This window comes from Gallinula chloropus, assembly GCF_964237585.1.
Source record: "Gallinula chloropus genome assembly, chromosome: 9".
Classification (NCBI taxonomy): Eukaryota; Metazoa; Chordata; class Aves; order Gruiformes; family Rallidae; genus Gallinula; species Gallinula chloropus.
The window spans coordinates 7480268-7502472 of NC_140094.1; the positions used below are offsets into that span (position 1 = coordinate 7480268).

Here is a 22205-nt window from a genome sequence, read left to right on the forward strand (position 1 = left end):
GACTGACAGCGTGACTACACAACGACCACCCACGTACAGGGAGATGCTGCACCACACATATGGCAGAACACAGAAAAAAGACCAAATGAAATCTAGAAAAAAATGTATTTTTTGGAATAGGATGGGGGATGCAAACAGCAAGTAAATCTGTAGTGCAGAAAAGATGATTGCAGCTGGTTAAGACAAAACCACCAAGTTTTCATTCTATTCCAAGTTTATTCTATTGCAGAGGCATCTGCCACGTATGGTCAAAATACCAGATTTTTCTTGTCTCATAGTACAAAGAAAGAATAGAAGAGAGGAGAATGATGAACATCAACTCTTGGCAGCTAGCAAGTGATGACATAAAAAGCACTTATGGCAATATCTAAGTATAGTTATTTTTAATTTCTTTAAAAGAAAATCCTGTTCAGAACAGGAGTAAGTTGTTGGCAGGAGCTGTATTACATTAATTTGTCTATAAACATAGTGTTTGTAAAGCAGTGTACGGACCACAAGTTGAATATTTGGATGAAGAACTATAGCTGTTTGTGGTCTTTGCTAGTGAGTTCAGCCTAATGGAGCCTTCTGAATATAAAGAGCTGTCTGACCTGTTGCTAGGCTTATTTCATTCTTTAGATCTAAAGGAAGAAAATGCAAAGTAAGATATCAAGAGTTAAGCCCCCTAATATTCAGAACTTAATTGGATTTAGGACCTGTTTGGCTGGGAGACTTGACAAGATAATTCCTATTTATCTTACGCTCTCCTACCATTGTTCATTATTGTTGTATTAACAGGACGGTTATAATATACAAAATATCTGGCATTTTTCCCTGTTGCCATTAAAATAGGTTGGTGTTAAAAACCTTTCTTTTTTGGGGGGTGGGGAGTGCCAGTTGAGGTAAAGGCCATGTCTAAACTGGACAGTGATAAGATTTTTCTTGAAGTTCTCATAACGTAACCCAGTAACTTTCTGTTTGGGTTTATTCTGATCCCTAGCATTCTTTTGGGCATGATTCCAATCATTCTTACTTGTATCTGATGCCAATTAAATGGCTTCAGAAAAGGTGCCTGTGCCTTGCACCACAGGAAACTGAGGTCACGCAGGTCCCTGTGCAGCTAGCATCATCCCTGTGCACATCGCCTGGGGCCTGTCCAGGTGGCAGCCGTGTGTGACACGGCTGCAGCCCACTTCGCGGGTGGCAGGGTAGTACCACCACTGGCTGAAGGTGAGTTAGAAACCCAGAGCTGTGCGTGGGGAAGGGGGTGGCAGTCCCGAACTGAGGGCAGCTCTGTCAGACCGGCTCTGGGGTGCGTGCTGCGCTGCTGGAGCGACCGGACCTCCGAGTGTGCTGAATTTCACACAAGTTGCCTCTCCACACTTAGAATTCGTGCAGGACAGCCCCTGATTACGGCACATCGTTTGTTTTGCGTAGGACACAGGAATGTGGAGACTGGGAAACGGCAGGAGATGATGTTTTTTTCTTCTGTCTCATCTAAGAACTATGCGAGCAGCTAGACAGCAGCGCTTCAGTGTTTGTTGGTGACAAGTTAAGACTTGAAAACAATAGGCTGTCGGCCGCGGGCCCTGCACGCCAGCCTCCGAGGGGAGCCTGCCCTTCTGCGCAGGGGCTCGCTGCCCTGCTCCGGGGGTGACAGCCAAACCACCCTAACCAAACCCGAAGAACTTTGCAGCCCCTGGATAGACAAAGCACCGTGCCTCAGGTTCATGCCAACACCGCTAATTTAACCGGCTGTCACGACATGGCCAAGCGCAACTGATCAGCTCAGCTCTCCCCTTAGCCGGGGCAGAGCGGAGCCGGGGCCGGGCCGTGCCGCTCCCGCGGGGCGTCTCTGCCTGAGCAGCCCCGGAGGAGCCGGTTACCCCTCGCACCGCCGGCGAGGCGCGCGGCAGCCGCAGCCTTCCCGCCCAGGGCTCGCTCGCCGGCCGCGCGACGGCGAGGCTCTCCCCTCAGCGCCGACCCTGGCAGCCCTGCCCGGGCGCTGCCGTGAAGCGGGGACCCCCCCTTACCTTCCCGCAGCCGCCCCCACCGCCCCGTCGTGCGCGGGGCTAGGCGGCACCGGTCCGTGAGTCGGCAGCCCCCCTTACCTGCGGGTGAGACCAGCTCGCCTTCGCTGAGCTCCCCGGAGTCCGAGTCCATGCTGCAGGTACCGGCGCGGGCGAGGGACCGAGGGACAGCCCGGGGCGCGCAGCTGGCCGCCTCTGGCAGGAGGAGTGCCCGGAGCCGGGGAGCGGGAGCCGGGAGCGAACGGCGAGCAGAGCCTGCTGCCTCCTCCTCTGCTCCCAGCCCGGGCGCTGGGTCCGCGCCACCACATGCAGCCACCTCGCTTAGTGCCATTGGCTGCAAAGGAGGAGCGGAGACGGGCGGGCTCCGGCGAGGGGAGGAGGGAGCGGGGGCGCGGCGGAGGAACGGTTTTCTTCCCCGAGCCTGTTACACAAGTTCGTCTCGCAGCCGGCTGCATCTCCCCAGCCTCCTCGGGTTGGCCGCGGCCTCCGGGGGATGCGGCTGTGGGGAAACGGGTCCGTGGGGCTGCCGGGCTGGGGTGGGTGGCTGCCGGGACCCGCGGCCGGAGCTGTGGCCTTCCCGCTCCGCGGAGGGCCCCTCAGGCAGAACTTCAGGGCGCAAAACCGGCCGATACGGCGGCTGCCATCTGGTCTCCCGCTAACTTCGCCTTTGCCTTCTCTTGCTGGCATCTTCCCGACCTTCAGCTGTCACCTTGTCGCTGTCCATTAAGGGATTAAGAGCGAGCTAGTGACCAGTTTCCTCAGAAATTTGCCATCAGACTAGCGGGGGCTGGCAGGGAAGTGTCAGTTCTCGCTGGTTATTGGTGCCCAGAAGAACATTGAAGGAGTGAGTTTTGCCACTGCTTGTTTGCATGTCGTTCAAAGGCTTAGGGAGACAGAGTAGTGCTTGGTAAATGAGGAACACGTTAGATTGTTTTGAACTTGTGAGTCTGAAAACTTCATAGCGTCAACGCTGCAGCGTTCTACCTGTGTCCCTAGGCTACTACAGCCCTGAGCCATCCCTTACTCCAGATGGGTGAGGCCATTCGCTTAGCTCTGATCAGGTTAGGTAGTTCTGTCTTCCTCTTTGCTAAAGATCATTTAAATTCTAGCACAAAAATCCCAGGAAAGTAGTAGCAAAAATATTTTTCTTACTGGGAACCGAGTGTCATTGTAAACCAGAGCTCACAGGTCTGTTTGATCCATAGATACATCACATCCTGAAAACAAGCCAGTGCCTGGAACGCTTACCTGTGTGTTGTTGCAATTCCTGGCAGACATCTATGCCTGTAGCTGTATACCACAGATACCTTTCTCCTTGCTTGGTAACCCTCTCTCCAAAAGCTATGCAGATCCTTGTGTTGCTGGAGAAAGAGCAGTGCCTGGACACTGCTTTGAAGCTGCATAGATGAGGTTACCTACTGTCATCAGGCTATGCCAAACACTTTGACAAATGCAAAAATTTTCTCAACGTATGCAGTGATGTTTAAATATGCAGCCATAAAAGGATTCTCTCTAAATTCATAGGGCCCTGTCAAGTTCTTTCTAGTAATGGTTTATCCTGTGCAATGCTGAGTCTAAGAACTAGAACAATAAAAACAGGGCCAGAGTGTTCCTTATGTTGTAGGGTGAAGCCTAGCATGTTTCTTTGCCTTCAAATCACTTTGAGCCTAAAGAGAAAACACCTCAGGCTTTCTGGCCCTGGGACTATACACATTGGTATGTTGAATTTGGGCAAAAAGTTCTTTAGTGTCTGGAGTGATAAGTTAGGTGTTAAGCAGTTTTCCATGTTGCTGTCATACCCTGAGCCTGTACTATTAAGACACTTGGGTTTTATTCCATGAAAAAAAAAGGACTTTTGTTTGTAATTATTTTAAATAAATTTAAAATGATATTCCAAATACCCCATAAATTAGTACCATATAAGGAAAAAATTCTAAAAGCAAGTTATTCTGTGATTCTATTGTGAGGACCCAATGTCAAATCTTAATGCATATACACACATCACACAGACTACCAGAATAGTAGAATGGTTTGGGTTGGAAGTGACCTCAAAGCCTGTCTAGTTCCACTCCCCTGCCAGGGGCAGGGACATCCTCTGCTAGCCTAGGTTGCAGAAAGCCCAATCCAGCCTGGCCTTGAACAGTACCAGGGAGGGGGCAGCCCCAGCTGCTCTGGGCAACCTGTGCCAGGGTCTCAGCACCCACCCAGTGAAGAATTATTTCCTTGTATCTAATCTAAATCTATGCTCTTTCAGTTTAAAAATATTACCACTTGTCCTGTTGTTACTCAGTCTTGTACATAGTTCTTCTCCAGCTTTCCTGTAGGTCCCTAGAAGATGTAGTGAATCTATAAGCAGGATAAAAACAACAGAAAAATGCCAAGATTAAGTCATGAAATATAATCCCTGATGTTATACCAAGAACTGAATCTGAGAGCTGGACAGAGTTTAGTCTTTCTGTGCTTTTGTTTTGCTTTGGGTTTTGTTTTGGTTTTGTTTTCTTTGTTTGCTTTTTACCAGCACAAATGGAGCCTTAAAAACCTCCCCAATGAAAGCAGAGCAGTTTAAGTCCAATAGGAAGACTAAGCGTATATTTGAGTGCAACTAACTCATATTCTGGACTGTCTTTAATCTCTTGAAACTCTAATGGTAATTTCTTACCTGGACAAATTCTGACTTTGTAATGACAATCCTGGTAATTAGGTTAGCAAAAAAAGGGTTGTGGGTTGGTTGGTTTGGGGTTTGTTTTTTTGCAGGCTCGTGTGTGTGTGTGTGGTGAACCCTTCCTGCTGCACCAGCTGCAAAGGGGGCTGCCTGGTAGGGTGTATTCTGGGTCACGTAACGAGCGCATGCAAGGCAGCTATGAGTGTGCTTCCAAGGCATGCTAGGCACTGGCCTTACCCAATTTTCTGTGTGGGCTTTTTTCCTTCTCTTAGTGCATAGCCTATGCTACAATTGCAATTAAATGTTAAACTTTGAATAGTCACACTTCTCTGCCACTAATCATAGTTAATTGGTAAAGGGCAGATTATTTTTCATGATCTTCTGAAAGGCAAAAATCTTGTTGTGAAATAGTTAAAAGTGAAAACTGAATCCCATTTACTTCAATTCTTGTCAGGTTTTTTTTTTTTTGTCCTTCAATAACCATGATAATGTTATGATGGAAATGGAGTAACTTAATCAATATTGTATTGCATCAGACCTTTGATATATACATTAGACGTGCTCATTACTATGCTCTAATTACTTTCTATTCCACAGTAAATGCTGTTTCAAAATTACTTTCCTTCTTTACTACTGTTAACTGTAAAGCAGTTATTAAAGTTTTCAGCTGTAACAGAATGAGCATATTGTTTCATTTCAAAACATATGGTTAAAATTCACTTTCTTTCTCCTTGATGTTCTCTGCCCAGCAGAGTCCAGCACTTGCTTTAACACGTGACCTGGAAAATTCCATATGCTTAGATCTCTGAACTTCATAGTTTCCGCTCATTACAATACTGGCAGAGAGAAAAACACAAAAGGTTTATTAACAGCAGTATATGTGCTAGATAGATAGATACATATTAAATGAAACTTCACATGAAGAAAGTTGGCATTTCACAACTTACTTATTTTTTGCATTTGGTACAAATAGTGCAATTACATACCCATTTTTATAAACTAGAGCCCCATGTCTGTTTCCTTTATTACTAGGGCAGACCTAAAGATTATTGGGATGGTTTTTTTTCCTTGAGGCTCAGTTAATATACTTGACTGCAAATCTCTGCACCTAGGATTTAACAGAGGCTGCGTTACTGCCCCATATGCTGTGTGCATTCCCAGTTATGTGATGCTGTCTGTACTGGCTGTATGGCTCCTCCATTCACATTTCAGCTGTGTCTGGTCTTGATCTTCGTTCCATATGGAACTTAACTGAAATCCTTCCCTGCCTCCTCGTTATATCTAAAAGCTGGAGATCTGCCTGTGAGAGCTTTTAGGATTCATGCTTTTTCACTGTTCTATCTGCAAATCATGCTTGCATATTCACACAAATACAATTTTATCATATTCTAAGTACTTAAGTAGCTCAGTTAACATGACATCTCTGTCTAATATATTTATCCTTACGGGAAAATTGTGAAATATGGATAGTAGTATTTCTCACTTTCAGGGAGAGGGAAACGAGGTACTGAGAAGCTATGATTTAAAGTTAAGTGTGAAGCACAGACTTTCACCTGTATCTCTTGAGCTGTACCTGAACTGCTAGGTTAGACATTTCTGTTAAATAAGAACTTGGCAAGCTGCCTTTGTGCTTTGCTACTCCTCAAGCTTTCCTCCTTAAAACTGAGCTTTAAAGCCTATCCCAGGAAGCAGTGGTTTTGTGGCTGTGGTTGTTGGTTTGGTGGTGTGTGTTTTGTTATTTCCCCCCCCCTTATTAAATCTAGCAGAACTCCCTGTGCACTACCAGTTTTGTGTCTGACTTGTCTGGTTTAGACTCCAAAGAGACATGGGTAGGATTACACGATTACATCTTTCTATTCTAAATGTAAAAGTATGTGATTAAATTTTTTCTCACAAATACTTTTTAATATTATTTAAATAAACTCTCTCCTAGGATATACTGTTCCTAATATTGTTGCTTAATATTTGGCTTCACCGTTTGATATATTTCATGTCTAAGTGCCTTTGCTATTGAACATATTAAACAGAGTAACATCTCCTGTAGGTTGATATACTAATGAAATGTACTGCAGCAGACTTCAATTATTTTTTTTTTTTTGCCAATTTCTTCATGGTGTCAATTTTTGTCACCAACTACATATACACACACCCTACACACCATTATTGGCAAAGTGTAAATAACCACCATCATCAAGGATCGGTAGATCCTCTGTCAACAACTTCATTGTGTCAGGAACTTGGATACTTACTGATGTATGGAAGCTAGTCAGCAGACATACACATTTTTGTATGCAGTTTTAATACATTTTAGTTGTAATAATCTATTGTATAATCTGAATTTTTAAAGAAGGAGTAGTTAGATTGGGAGGCAAGCTTGCTAACATCTGTGCTTACAGACACAGGAAAACAGCACAGCCAGAATAATATGGGTCTGTGGTTTTTTTGGTCTTTGTGGGGATTTTTTGTTATTGTATGGTGTCTCCCCTTCTCTCTCTGTGCAGTAACTTAACCTCTTCCTGTGAGAACTGAATGGCATAAGTGTTCATGCCTGTTTTTTGGCCATGGGGATGATGTTACTTTTCTGTTTACATAGTTTTGCTCATATAATAAAATTTTCTGTATTAAACTAATTTGAATTGTCTGGGCATTTAATAGTTCTGTACAGCTTTAGTGAGAATTGTTTTTATTTTTTAAAAACAAATACTTTACCATTGTTTTGAGAATGATGATTGATCCTGTGCTTAGAAGGATGCCCATCTTGCAAATGACATATATAATTTGCTGTAGATTGTCAAACTCTTACATTCAGAACTTTGCATTCTAAGTAATTAAAGAAATAAAACCTACTCTCCCAGATTGAAACTGTACCTGTTAGTTCTGTTGGTGGAAAAATTCTTTTGAGGAAATTCTGTGTATTGGAAATTTTATTGTTTAGGCCATGACCCTCTTGTTTTTATGAGCAAGGAGTTCAATATTATTATTTTAAAGTCCTAATAATTAGATGCTTATTATACTTGCAAATTTAAACTTCATTATGGGTGGTACACAAATAATATTAAAAGCTAAGAATGATTATACAAAACACAAACTTTGTTTCTGCTTTCTCTGTTCTGGAGTCAGGAAAACTTTAAAGAATTTTTCTCAAGGGAACCACTGTACAATACAGGATAAAGTAGGGGATTGTCTTTTGTTTTGTCCCCATTTTGATGCTGCCTAGAAAAATCTAGGGGACAGAACCATTTTTTGACAGAAGACAGTCAAAACCGTTTTCCTGTTTGCCACTGCCAGTGGAATTGTTTTTCAATTCTTGTGGTCACTAAAGTTATTTTAAAATGCCACATTCCTTACTTTGTATGTGTCATTGAGTTATACTCTTCATTATGAGTTGATTATCTGGTGGCTGAATTTAAGCATTTGGACGTGTCTAAGATGCGAGTAAAATTCGGTGAAACCAACAACAGATGATGCTTATTACTGAGCTCTGTTTCAGCAAGCTTTGGAGCAGTTTTCTGCTTCTAGTCTGGAAGATGGGTCATTCTTGTTTTCATCCCTGGTTTCAAACTATGTGTAGGAGGAGGATTCCACAACTTTATGCCACTCTCAGAAAGCAGAGAAAATTCTGTTGCTAGGATACTATGGAGGCCCTATACTGTACTGTACTGCCTTTCCAGAATGTTTTAGAATTGGTGTCAGTTATTTCATTAATGTTTCTAATCCTGCTCTTTATGTAAACATTCAGATTTTTCCTGTAGTCACAATGTTTTTTACACACTTGTGTATCCTAGAAAATACATTCTGTGGTTATCTCTGTATTGCTTTCTTCTATTTTTCAATGCACAAAAAACAACCCACCAAACATTTCAGATTGTTGTGTTTTGAAGGCTAATATTTATTGACATGATAATGTTGCCTGAACATCCTGAATGATTCTGATATTGTAGATCATGCTTTCCCACAAAAGGGAAGTGCTGAGATCCACAGAGTTGTACATCTTATGCAGAAACTGAACATTTTTCAAGCTGGATATTATCAGAAAAAAATCTGGAAGCGTATGGTGTTTTGCAGTTGACTGGGTCTGGTTACTCCTTTATGTTGGATGCTGTGCCTCCCATTTTATAACAGTAAGATGTAGCTGCACGTTGGAAAGGTGACTGAAGCAATGCTGTGGATTTTAGTCCAGGAGGGATATACCTGTGACTGAAATAGAGGTTCAACAGCTGAGATCAGTCTTCATATAGAGGTCCTGCTGAAAAGTGTGGGATCCTTTGGACCAAAGGGTATCATCATCTGTGAGAGGTACTCATAAAGACAGAAAACATTTGGGTTTTTTGTGGAGCAGTTCACTAACATTCTGCCATTTGAGCAAGGTCTGTGGATGTTAATGTACTTGTTTGTGGTTTATGTAGAGTTTGATGTGATTTTTTAGAACAGTATGGAAACATCATATCCATCTGACAGTGTGTGGGCATTACTTCATGACCATTTCTAAGAGCATGGGAAAAGGCACTCTGCTACCCACCTATTTATAAATAACTAAATATCATCAACCAGACATAAAATTGCATTTTATGGGTAGTCTTAGGAACATGCAACATAGGCAATTAGATTATACGTAGTCCTACAACAGTCCCAGTAAAGAGAATGAAATTATTTAGAAACTTGCTGTCCAGACCACTTCAGGTGAATTATTTCTCTTGCACACACTGAGGGATTCTGAGTATCTATAAATACAGTATATGAATGACTTGAATTCCACTTGGACAGCATGAATTCATCTATAAATAGGTTGATCAAGAACCTTTACTTTTGTATGACTAAACTCTTGGAGTGTAGATCTTGGGTACTTTTTGCAGCTAAAGTAGCTGGGAATGTGAAATAAAGGCCCTTTCAAATACTGGTAGAATTTTGAAGGAAACCGACGATGTAAAGGATGCTGACAACTTTACATAGTCCTTCAGTGAGTTCTACAGACTACATGCCATTGGCAACCACTAAGGGAAACATATCCCAGTACAAGATGTGGTGTTTTTTAATTAAAGCCTCTCCCGCACTCCTCATGGCTGGCTGTCTTTAGGCAGGATTCTGTGTTTAACTAGTAACTGCTTTCCCTCCCCCCTCCCTCCCCCCCCAAAAGAAGAATTTGGGTAAGAGCTTGATAAGAATCTTACTAGTTTCATCTTACCCCTTCCCTCCCACCCCACCCTTCAGAAAAAAACACTGTAGGTAAACATTTCATTGAGCATTCAAAATGGTTCAGTCATCATCCATGTTCTGCAGGAGAGAGGAGGAAGACACTACCTTGTTGAGAAGGATTTTAAGGTTTGGGACTGGAGAAAAAGAACACAAGCAAGTTGCAGTCATAGCTTACTTTGTAGTACTTTCCTTATGGATTTAGAGAAACACAGGTTCACAGTCCTCATTTGCCTGATTGAAAGTGAAGACTTGAACCTACCTATTTATCTTCCATCTTACGAAGTGTGTATGAGTTGCTGTGTTTCACTGCATGTATATATAGTTATTCAAAGTGAATAGTTCTAGCAAAAGTGGTTCAAGCTGGACTATGGATGTAAATCAGCTGTTATCTTGATAAATAGGACCAAGACTAGCTTCCTTTGACATTGCTGAGGTCAGCGCTGTAGGATGTGTCTGCCAAATGATGTCTACTCAACAATTTTATGTAAATTCTACTTATTTCCAGCATACACAGCAGAAGGGTAATGTTGAGAAGTGAAAAAATGTAGCAGATAAAGCACAATAAAGGGCTAAGAATGAAACAAAGGTATTGTGTGATTTGGAGTAAAAATGTGTTTTTGTAAAAAGTGCTTAACACCTCAGTACTGGTGTGTGGATAGAAATACCTGTGGCTGGCAAGTCAGAGAGCAGGTGTTCTGTCCTTGAAGGTATAGACTTGAGAATTACAAGGAAAAAATGTTGGAAGGTAGAACAGGAGCATGGCATTAATATGTCTTTGTTTTCAGCTTTGTTTAGAAAACAAGCTTGCTCTCTCTCTCCCCCTGTCCTTGCCTTGAATAACTTTTGATACAACTATCCAATTTCAAAAAGTCAAAAGAGGAAAGCATGCCTCAGAAATTATTCAGTTTCTATAAACTCTGAAAACTTGGTCTCCCTCCTTCACTCGGCAACAGAGCTGGTGTCCCTGCTGGCGGAAAAGCAGGGAAAACTCATCTGTCTGTTTGGCAGCAATTGTCTAGATGGTTGTCCTGCATTACTCAGAGTTAGTTAATGTATCACATGCTGTCACCTTGTTAGTAGGCATTTTGGAAGGTAAATTGTGAATTAGTGGCACAGGAAGAAAATAGGAGTGACTTATGTGCTGAAGGATCCACATCTACAGGAAAGAAGGCATGTTGATTTCTCTTTGTGGAACAGTGTATCTGAAAGTGGAATTACAGTTGTACTAGTGCAGAAAATCATTGTTGTGACTCACCAAGAGCCATCTAACTTTTATTCTGAGCAGAGGGCAGTTGGTGAAGAAAAAAACCCCAACAAACTACTAGAAGAAATCCATAATGATGAAAATGGAGATAAAATAGGGAATCATTAACCTGGAGTGTTAGACAGATCAAAAGAAAACAAAATGCAGACAATCTAAAAATCATGGTGAGTTTGGCTAACTAAAATGTCTGATTATTGGGTGGATTTTTTGGGTTTTTTTGGTTGATTTATGTTAGAAAATCAAGTTATAAAGTGGTACAAGACATCTGTGTTCCTCAGCTCTGTAGAGATGGGTCTGTTGTCAGCTGGTATATGAAATTAATGATGTGAGGATCAGAAGAAAAGGAGGATGGTGGGTTTTTCAAGGCAGCATAGTATTAATTCAGCTGAAGTTTTGAACTAGTGCAGAAATTATAGAGGATGAAGCTATTACATGAATGAGCATATTCTGTAGTATATTTACCTAATGTCAACGGATGGTTTGCTTTCAGGTTTTGTTGTGTAAGATTTAAAAACTCAAGAAGAACCTACATGTGTTTTTTTGAGGATTTTACCTTGTAAAAAAAAAAAAAAAGTAGTGTTCATTAAGTAAAAACCTTACCATTTATGACCACGTTTTAAGAAAAATAAATTCTGTGAGTGTAGAAGATGTTGAAAGACAAATATGAATCCGGTGTTATAATGTTGACTGAATGTGAAAAAAGGGTATTTTTATCAAACCGTAAAGCAAACCTTTAGAGGCCTTTCAGCACACAGTGAATGGTTTTATGGGTGAAATACTGGTATCTAAAGTCAGAGTTCAGTAGGCCTCCACTCATTTCAGAGATGTAAGAGTGACACAGAGATGACTTCATGTTATCCCAGTAGGACAACCAAAATTCTTTTCCTCACACTTCATGCTATTCTGTGGGAGCACGGGGAGAGAGGATTGCTTAGTTTTCTTGAATCTGGTCAGCTGAGATGTGGAACAGTCTGGTGGGTCACATCATGTCATCATCGAAGTCAGTGGTGGTGAAGCAATAGAGAAGGTCTGAAAACAAGACTTGCTAGGAATTTGCTTAATATGAATGCTATGTTGAGTTTTGGTTTAAACCACCAGGCAGCCATTTGCTCACTGCTCCTCTTCCCCCCCACCCATCCTGGCCCTGGATGGGGAGAGAATCAGAAAAAAAACCCAAGAGATAAACTTAGGAGTTGAGATAAAGACAGTTTGATATGAGAAAAGGCAAATAATAATACCACCAAAAAGAATATACAGAACAAGTGATGCACAACACAGTTGCTCACCACCTGCAGACCACTGATGACCGTCTAGTTTTTGAGCCAGGATCCAAATCCCTCAGGTTATATATTGAGCATGATCTCAGATAATATGGAATATCCCTCTGGCCTGTTTGTCAGCTGTCCTGGCTGTTCCCCCTCCCAGTTTCTTGTGCACCACCAGCCTCCTTGCTCGTGGGGCAGTATGAAAAGTCCTTGACTTTAGTTGTTGCTAGGCAATGCTTACACTAAAGCATCAGTGTGTTGTCAGCCTTATTCTCATCTTATTCCAAAGCACAGCACTATACCAGCTGCTAGGAAGAACATTAACTCTATCCCAGCTGAAACCAGGACAACTGTGAAACCCTCAGAAACCCTGAACTCTCTTGCAACACCTTTCTTTGCAGTTATCAGCTGCACATGGTTTACAAATACAGGAGGAGCTGCAGATTGAGTTGCCTGCATGTGGAATTTACTGGACTGTGCTCTATGGTGGGTTTTGTGCGATGGTGTAGCTGGGAGGGCAGCACCCTGAATCAGTCTCAACTCACCTGTGTGTGCCCTTGGCACTCAATGAATCCTCACAGTTTCAGTAGGTGAATCTGCTCTTGGGAGGCAGGAATTAGAGTAGGACAAGTATTCTAAGGCTGGTATTTCCTTTTGTAAGTAGAAGAATGACATTAGCTGTATTTGCCACATACTTGGACAGAGAAATCTTGATGGCTGAATCTTGCTTGGGGAATTGTCTTCTAGTAATGTCTGTGTTGGATGGGGAAAGAAGAGAAATGTTTGTTTCTCTGTTGCTGCAAGTGTGTGTATGAGGGAAGTGAAGAGATCATAATGACTGTTTCTGCTACTTCAAGAAAAAGAAAATTGTAATGCCCTTCCTGAAGGGGAAGAAAAATACCCTGGATATCTGGCTTTCATCACTACTCCATGTCCAAGATCTAGAATAGGGAGCGGGACTTCAGAACAGAGCTGCAGTGGGGAAACTTAAATGCTTGAAGTCTCAAATTGCTTTCACTGCACAGTGGACTCACTTTACTATTCCACTGCTTTATTTGTGAAAGTTGTACAAGGAAAAAAATCTGGAAAAAACCCAAATTACATAATGCATAATACAGCAGTGCTGCTTTTAACTATCAGTCTGAACGGATTGTAATAAGAAAACTACTTAGGCTTATATGATAATGGAGGTTGAAGGCATCTCAGGAGGTTAACTAATCAAACTTCACGCTCAAAGCAGAACTATGCCAAAGGTTTGCCTTTTGTAAGGACAAAGGATACTCATGTCAGTAGGGCATGTTCCCTCTTGATTTGTTAATCACCTGTAAAACAAATAATAATTTAAAAAGCAGACCAGAAGTTGTAGGCAGGGAGGATAATCAGATCCATTATCTGCAAGGCAATTTAGTCAAAGATGACAACCCAGCCATTACTATAACAACTGTTTCTACCAGGCATCTTGTCAGATTAAAATTACAGTGTCTAGTGGATTTGGAATAGAATGCCAAGTAAAGATCCAGACGCAGCAGGGGCTGAAGGTTTCTTGTTTTCAGTCAGTCGGGTAGAAATGGAGGCTCAGCATCATGCAGGAAGCACTGAGCACCACAAAGGGATTGGATTGTGACAGGGGAACTAAGTGCTGATGTGAAGGATGCTAGTGTTGGATGGTTTGATCAACAGCATGTGGAGAAAACCCTTAAGAGGAGACAGCACAGAATGTGAGAACCCAAGCCCTCTGTCTCTGTGCAAGGCTAAGAAGCCCAATTCATTTCTGAGAACAAAAGTAAATGAACATTTTTCCAATACTATCAATGGGCAGGTTATATAACAACACTTTCAGCTCTGTATCAACAGTTGCAACAAGTAGCAAGCTGAGTCACTGCAGAGATTCATTATGGATATCACAAGCCTAAGGGCAGATCAACTACTGCAGCAGGTGTTATGATGAAAGAATTTGAAAAATTATAGAAAACCATCACAAAGTCTACAAATGGAAATGTTGCAGGAGTACATCAGGGCACTAAAGCAAGCATGTTGTTACACTAGATAATAAAATAAGGTAAGGTGCCCACCTTATCTTGTTTTAAGGACGATAAACCATGGCTGTACCCCATAATTAACAAAAAATCATGCACTGCAAGAACCTTTCCTATTAATAAGATCACATGTGCCTAAACAGAATGTTTAGAGCTTTCTTACTCAGCCAGGTACCATTAAGCTCTAATAGTGTACTAAGAATTTTAAAAGAAGGTTCTAAGTGGTTAGCTGAAGTCATTGTGGAGACAAAAGTATCTTCTCTGGGGTAAAACTGGGTGTGGCCACTCATGTTTTTACCAAAGGACAGAATTCTTTTTCTGTTGAGTTTTAGGAGTTTAAGACTTCTAATGAGCAGTATGTAAACTGAAGGTGGCATGGAGCCTGTGGTGTTGCTGGTACCTCCTCATAGCATCATACAATAGAAATTAGGACTCATTCAAATATGCACAATTGAGGCACCATTGCAGTCAAAATTTGGTGTGAATTACTGGAACTGTAGGGAAAGGTGATCCCAAGTTAACTGATTACATAACTTTTAAAAATCTTTCCAAGTTAAGGATAGATTTAAGTGATAGAAATGAGAAAAAGTACAAAGATACATACAACTAGCACTACAGAGCATAGAGTATCACACTGAACCCTAGCCCAACATACTATGGGATAGCAGGTTCAATTTCAGAGATGGACTTTTGTTTAAAGTGAGGTGCTCTTGATATTGACAAATACTATACAAAAAGGCAACCTAACATAGTATTGGGCAAAGCATATGTGGGCTGGATTGAAGTGGTCCATTTGTTGTATTCCTCTCACATGCTATGATAAAATGAATCCTGAAATACCTTGTGTAATGACTCATTTGATATTAAGATGTGTCAGTGTTCATAAACAATGCTGTTCATCTTCTGTGTCTATGTGCATGTGTAAGAGGTGTAGGCGGAAGCTGAGGTTCTGGTTGTGATGACTCAGCCTTTATTCAATGTTTCTCTTATTTTTGATTTATGAAGAAATTCTTTTCTTTCCTGTGTACTCTAGGTGAAGTTCCAGGGCTCAGTGAGGAATGTAATATGTTTTCCTGGAACAATCCTGAGATTCTTGTCTTGGATATTTAACTGTTTAAAAAAAAAATCAACCTCCTATCTCAGGCAGTGATCTATGGTTTCTGCCCTCATTTTTTCACTCCCTTGGTAATCTACTCAAGCTCATGGGTAGGTTTTACTGACCCCCTTCTCTGTCAGATTTCACATACTATTGTTAAAGTGCTTTTGTAGGTAGTGTTCATTAAGAGAAATAGGCTTTTTATAAATTTCATATTCTCAAAGTAAGTATTCTCAGTTTATCTTGCTAGACTCTCTGATAAACCAGTGATGGATTAGGATATAAGGCAGAAAGTTTATGCAAAAATTATAAGGGAAAAACCCAAGTGATTTTGACAATGTTTAGGTCTTGATTGGTAAATAGATGAAATAGTCTATTTAACTTCCCAGCATGCTTGGTTTTGGGTTTTTTTTCTCTTGTTAGGGTTTGTATAATTTTAAATGTTAGATTTTGTAATTTGTATAATCTCTAAACTAACAAAATTTCCTAGAATTAAGTATAAAAAAGGTGACTTGTCTTGTAGTAGGACTAAGTTCGGAGAGAGTTCTCACTTAAATTTTGTATTCGTGACTTGCAAGTTGCATACACTTAGTGTAGCCAGCAGATGGGGGGCTGTACTAACTGCTTGAATTGTGCTTGTCTGGCTATCCAGGGCAGTTGCATTACAAACTGTCTGAAAGCTGTGGCAAATCTAATGCTCCCTATTTCTTACAAAGTAAGAACCTATATTTTAACAGATTGAGCCTATTATAATTATTTGAACTATCTTTTCTTCACAAACAATGATGTATATCTCAATTTGTGACTTTTAAACCTTTATGGATGGTGATGAAACCAGGTGGTCATTGCAAAGCCAGGATGTTCGTTTGCATGCACACACACACACAGATGTGTGTGGAAGTGGAAGGAGGATGCCTGCATTTCCTTTTAATATCATGAAAACTCAAAGGCCCATGATAGAAATGCACCTGTCAGCCTTTTTGCACTGCAATGGAATGAGGGTTTTCTGTTTCCATTTTTTGGTAAATGTTGTAATGTGTAATTCACCACACTAGATGAGACTTCTTTATATAGTATACCAGGATATAGCTTGGTAACACAGCTAAATTGACCTCATGTCACTTGAGAAGGTGTTACAATGGACACAAAGCTTGTTGATATACTAATCCCTTCATTTAAGGCATGCTCAATCTGGGATGTTCTCTTATATCTTTACTTTGTTACCTGCTTACTGCTTGCATGTCTAAAGTAATTTCAGTAGAAAAATCTGTGCCAGCCCAAGCAGTGACAAAAGCAGAGAGAAAAGATGCAGTTTTGCCAAGTGGTGTTGGTATGTGAATTGGCCAAGGCTGCCATTTTCTTTGTTAGTTTACACTTTGTTTTGAGCCCTTGTAATTCAGGGAATAGGGACAGAAGCAATAGAGGCAAGCTATGTGTGATCCCCCCCAAGTTTTTCCATTTTCTCCTCCACAATGGGTCTGCTAAACCATCTCCCTCTGTTTCTGTTCAGCTGGTCAGCCAACCCAGCATGACTTTTCCCTGGCTGCTTACCATCTGCCTGTAGACTCTCTTCTTTTGTTCTTCTCCAGCTCACCCCTGTGAGGCACTGAGAGTCTGCAGTGACATGCTAAGCATACATATTTCCTACTTAGGGGTAGGACAAATGATAGCTTGGAGTCAGTTAAGAGAGTTAGCATCTAGAGACAAGGTATCATGACTTGTGAAAAGAACACACCAGTAATGGTAGCTCAGTTTGAGCCATGTTTTTCATAGTCTTGTAATGGTGTCCTAATGAATATTTATCATTATTTGTGAGACCCTATTTTCAGCAGTTGTGTATTATAGTAACAGCTGACAAAATGTTCGTTTTGGTTTGTAATGAAATTGTCTCTGTTTTAGCTGTTTATTATGATGGGGATGTCACTCCCATACCATTGTGTCTGCCATTGTAACACAGCTGGATTATTGGTAGGCTAGCAATTTTAACAGCATATCTGATTATAGTTTGTTTCTCATCTCAGTGAGGGTTTCTGAGTGGAAATGTTAACGCCTCACACTGCACATTTATCTTGTAACAGAGGTAAAGTCCTTTCAGGTTTGATAGATTTACATTTTTTTTTTTTTTTTTTTAGTATAAGAGAACTCTTCCAAAACTTTCCAAGCTTTTGCTGTAAGTAGCAGTCACTAAAATAAAATTTCAGTAACAAGAAATACCTTTCATTGAGCACATGATTTTCACTGAATTAGACTTTAAATCAATTGGAATAGACTGTAATGTACACATTGCAGTAAGAAATGCGTGTGAGGTATGTGCCACATGAAAGGTGTGTATGCTGTTTGGTAAAATGACATTTAGTAGTACTTGAACGATAACCAAGCCCTTGGCTCATGTACCAGACTTTGTAGCAAGGATAAAAGAAAGGTGAAATACACTAGACTAATCAGCACAGAGGTGTTTGTGATGGAAAGGAGTAGAGCTCATTCTGTAAACATGTTGTGTGAAGTACTCTGTTGTCTTGTGCTCTTCCTCTAGTCCCAACCAGTGCACTTGCACAGTGAATTTACAGGGCATAGAATACATTCTCCAGTTTTATACTTGTTAAAAATGTATTTGAATCACATAGAAGCTTTAAACTTCTTTTGCTTCTGACATTTTAATGTAACGTTCTAGGTTTTCTTTCAAACATATCAGAATTAAAAAAAAAAGGTAAATCTCTCTTACATCAAAAGAAGTATCCACAGAGAGTGTTTGTTAGGTTTTGTACTTTAAATTAGTTACTTTAATCCAGTGTACTGCGACTTTGCTGCCACATTTTTATCCAACCTGACATAATAGTATGAAAGTATAGTTTTATCTTTTGGGGAACTGCTCATAGTGTCTTCAGGTTTTACAGCACAAACTAAGGTCAGGTCAAAATGTTTTGCTATTATTTTCCCTGACTTAAGTTTTAGCACAATTGATGTTATTTTTAAATATGAAACCAAAAATATCCCCCATGGAAACATTCATTAGAGACGAGTCTTAAATCTAAGTTTCTGCCAACAAAGACAACAGCTTGAAATAAACGAGTCTTTCTTTTGGGATTACTGTCTCACTTTTCTCAAATAACGCTGCTTACTGAGAAGACTTAGGTTAGGCAAATGACATTTTCAGATAAAAAGAAGTTCATTAGAAATTGATAAATGCCTCTCAAGTGATACCGTATGATGGATTAAACTACAAGGTTGTCTTTGTAGTGTTCATTTTGAAGCTTCAGACAATTTGGATTATATAAACTGAAATTAATTGAAGGTTGAATGGAACATTAATCTAGATTGAGTCAACCTCTGGCCAATCTCCCTTTTCCTAAAAATTGAGAACAAATAGGGCTGGTTTTGCCATATAAAAGTGTACTGCAGTTGGGTTTGGGCTCTTAAAGAAACCCCAAAAACCCCGATCTGGAGCAATTTAGAGCTAGATCCCTTTTTTGATTTTGTTTGGGGTTTGTTCACAAATTCCAAGAGTTTAGCAGGGAGAAAGAGCTTATTTGTTCTGTATGACACAGACCATTATGTACCTGAGTTTGTCACTGCAGTGTCTATTGCACTACATCTGATTTCTTCTTGGATCCTTAATTTAGAAACAGAAATTCAGCTGTTAACATAATGAGTGATGTACCAGCATTTTAATATTTAAAAAGCACATTCTAGAATACTTAAGTTAAAGCAGGAACATTCTTTCAAAATGATTGTTAGTGTTCCTGTAAGACCATGTAGAAAGTGTTACATTATTAACACAGCACACAAGAACAGATGTCCCATGGCAAAGTTTAAATAAAATTGGAAGAAATTAATGCTCAGTTTGCAAATGTGCAGCAATGGAAACTTTGTTCTACACATGGGGGCTCAAACTTGGACGCCTACATCCCTTCCCCTTCATTATTGAACAAAGAAGAAAATAGGAACACAATAAAAATAGAAACTGATAGAAAAAGCTTAATCGATGTGTTCATTTTTATCCTGTAGCAGAGTTTCATTTGCTGATCCATTTTCTTTGCATAATTACTGATGAATTGAGCTCACCTTTAATCTTTGAAGCACAACTCTTAATTGCATGAATGCAATATATAAAGGCATGCAACATAATTCCCAGTTCCAGAACATTGCTGCTTTGATCTTTCCCTTATCTGTTATCTTATTAAATCTTTATCTCTATGAAATTGTTTGTAATTGACAAAACTTGGAAAATTAGAAAGTTTAGAAAAATGATTCTGGGTTTGGCCTGTCCACTTCCAAATAGAGATGAGAAAAATTCAGTATCAGATTGACTCAAGTCCATGGTATCCAGTTCCTGGGAAACTGTGAGTAGTTTTGCACATGGTAATTCTGTAAATTTACAGATTTTTTTTTTTTTGCCTTCCTCACAGTTCAGAAATAAATCCAAATCTCTTCTTCCAAACTTGATATCGAACTTTCTCAGGTCAGTGATATCACAGCACAATACTTGAAAGAAGATGCCACAAAAAGCCCGTTTTTATGTGTATATCTTTGCTGACTGGTTGAGGTTTTGCACTGTGTTATTCTGAAGAGCCAATGACCAGGTGAGGTCTGTCTTTGAAATGCAGAAAAGCTTTCACAGGCAAAGATTATTCTTTCATGTGAATGAATCAAATGTAAATTGCTAAATGATTCCTGACCAAGCGATTATTTTGTTACCTACCAAGGACTGACAATTGGATTGTTATTTTTGGCTTCTTTATCAAAACAGTTGTTGAATATCAGTCCTTTTTAGGACTTGCAGAGTAAAGGAAGTGTGATTAACTCTGCTTATCAGAATAAACTTATTTAACTATAACAGTCCAGGATATTGGAATTTTGCAGCTTGATCCACACTTTATGGGTTGTCTAACTGCATGTTAGTCTGAGAAACTGGTATTCCTACTGTTTGATAGGTGGGAAAATACTGTGGTAACTGTTGTAATGACTGACCAGCAAAGAAAGTCTTTTAAGTAGGTCATTCAGAATACAGTTTAGAACTTTTTTCTTATTTTTTTAAAAATTGATTTTCAAAAGATTTTGTTCTTTTAACAAGATTTATGGGAGTCTTACCCTTCTGTCTCTCAAAAATTATTTTTCCTTTTGTAACTGCCAAGCATTAGCTATTGTTCTCTCTCATTCAGAAAACAATGGATCAATTTAATCAATTTTAAGCCTATGCCTCTGCTTCTCTATTTCTAATAAAGCCCAATTATCAAAAGATGCAATACTCCTTTTATAGCAATTGCATTAATTAGACTTTAATTAGACTAGATATAATAATTCTGAGCAGTTCAGTGCTTTCACTTTTATTCATTACATTCAAGCAGAGATTGCACACTTAAGTTAGTATCATCATGTATATTTTACCTTTACCACCAAAAAAGTTTCAAATATTACCCTTTCAGCACTATTGAACATGTCTCTGGGGAAAATTAAAAATATCTTAGAAAGCTTGGCATGTTGAATTTTCTGATTGTCTGCTCTTCATTTGTCCAGAAACTGTATGAATGACTGAAGTTCCCTATAAGATAGGTATTGCAGTGCTGAGCTCTGTAATCTTTATATCACCATGTGATTTGCACCTTGAGTCTTTGGATGCCAATGGTACTTTTGGCCACCAAGAAGCAATATCTATGATACCACTCTATTTTGAGCTACTGAAATTTCATGAGTTCTCCCAGTTCAGAACCATAGACAAAAGATGCTTATGCCTGCTTTCCAAATACCTTGTAGATATTAATGTAAAGGAAAGGCAATTAAGTTTACAGATTTACACCCAGCAATTCATTGAAGCTAACCCCGAGCCTCATACAAATCTCTACTGTATAATTCATATGAAATCTTGAAGTCCTATTCCTTATTATTTTGCACTAATTCTATAGATGAAGTTGTAAGAGGATTTGAATGTGTGTTAGTGAAAGACCTAGACAAAGAAAATCCTCCTCTTCTTACTTCTAGAGGAACTTCTTCTGAAATACTATTGTGCTCAGTATATTATATGCAAATGTAATTTGCACTGAAAATGACTGCAATATTTTGCCATTTATGGAGTACTGGATATACAGTGGGCAACTAAGTATGTATTCTGCTGTCTAAACATAAGATACAACCTTAATTTACGCATAAAATGTCTTAAACTATAATACAATTGTCAGCTTGTTTTTCTGGGAAAGAAAAGTGCTGAAGCTTTATGTGTATGTATGTAATACTGTGGAGAAAAGAGATGTAGTTAATACAGCTTTTAAACTTTGATAATATTTTTATATTGTTTTATGGGAAACAATAGTAAAGAAAGATATATTAGCCTGTAAACCTTTGGATGATTAGTATTCTGTTTGCCTAGAGTAACTAAAATGTGCTTAAAAAATAAAAATTTTCTCTGTAATTGGGTAAGATATTTGAAAGAAATATTAAAACAATTTATAGTATTAAGTACCCCCCATCAAACATCCGTTACAATATAAATGTTTCAATGAAAACGCACTGGTCTAATAGATCAGTTCCTCATGATCCGTAAAATTATGTTGTAGTGTTCATCACTTAACAAAAAAAATGCAGTGATAAGTATTGGATGACAGGTATTCCCCATTACTGAAGCACTCTGAATTTATAGGTAACATACTTCTATATTATGTCATAAATACATAGACATAGGCAGCAAA

General features: G+C 39.7%; 1 protein-coding gene across 1 annotated transcript in view; it reads right to left on the bottom strand.

Annotated features, from left to right (window-relative positions):
* TNFAIP8L3 (TNF alpha induced protein 8 like 3) overlaps positions 1 to 2145 on the bottom strand; it is a gene marked incomplete at its 3' end in the record, with an annotated part of 41650 nt that extends 39505 nt beyond the window's left edge. Inside the window, exon 1 of the mRNA XM_084268049.1 lies at positions 2091 to 2145. Within this exon, the coding sequence (XP_084124175.1) occupies positions 2091 to 2142 (52 nt within the window). The 5' untranslated portion in view covers positions 2143 to 2145. The remainder of the gene's footprint in view (positions 1 to 2090) is intronic.
* Between the last annotated feature and the right edge of the window lie 20060 nt (positions 2146 to 22205).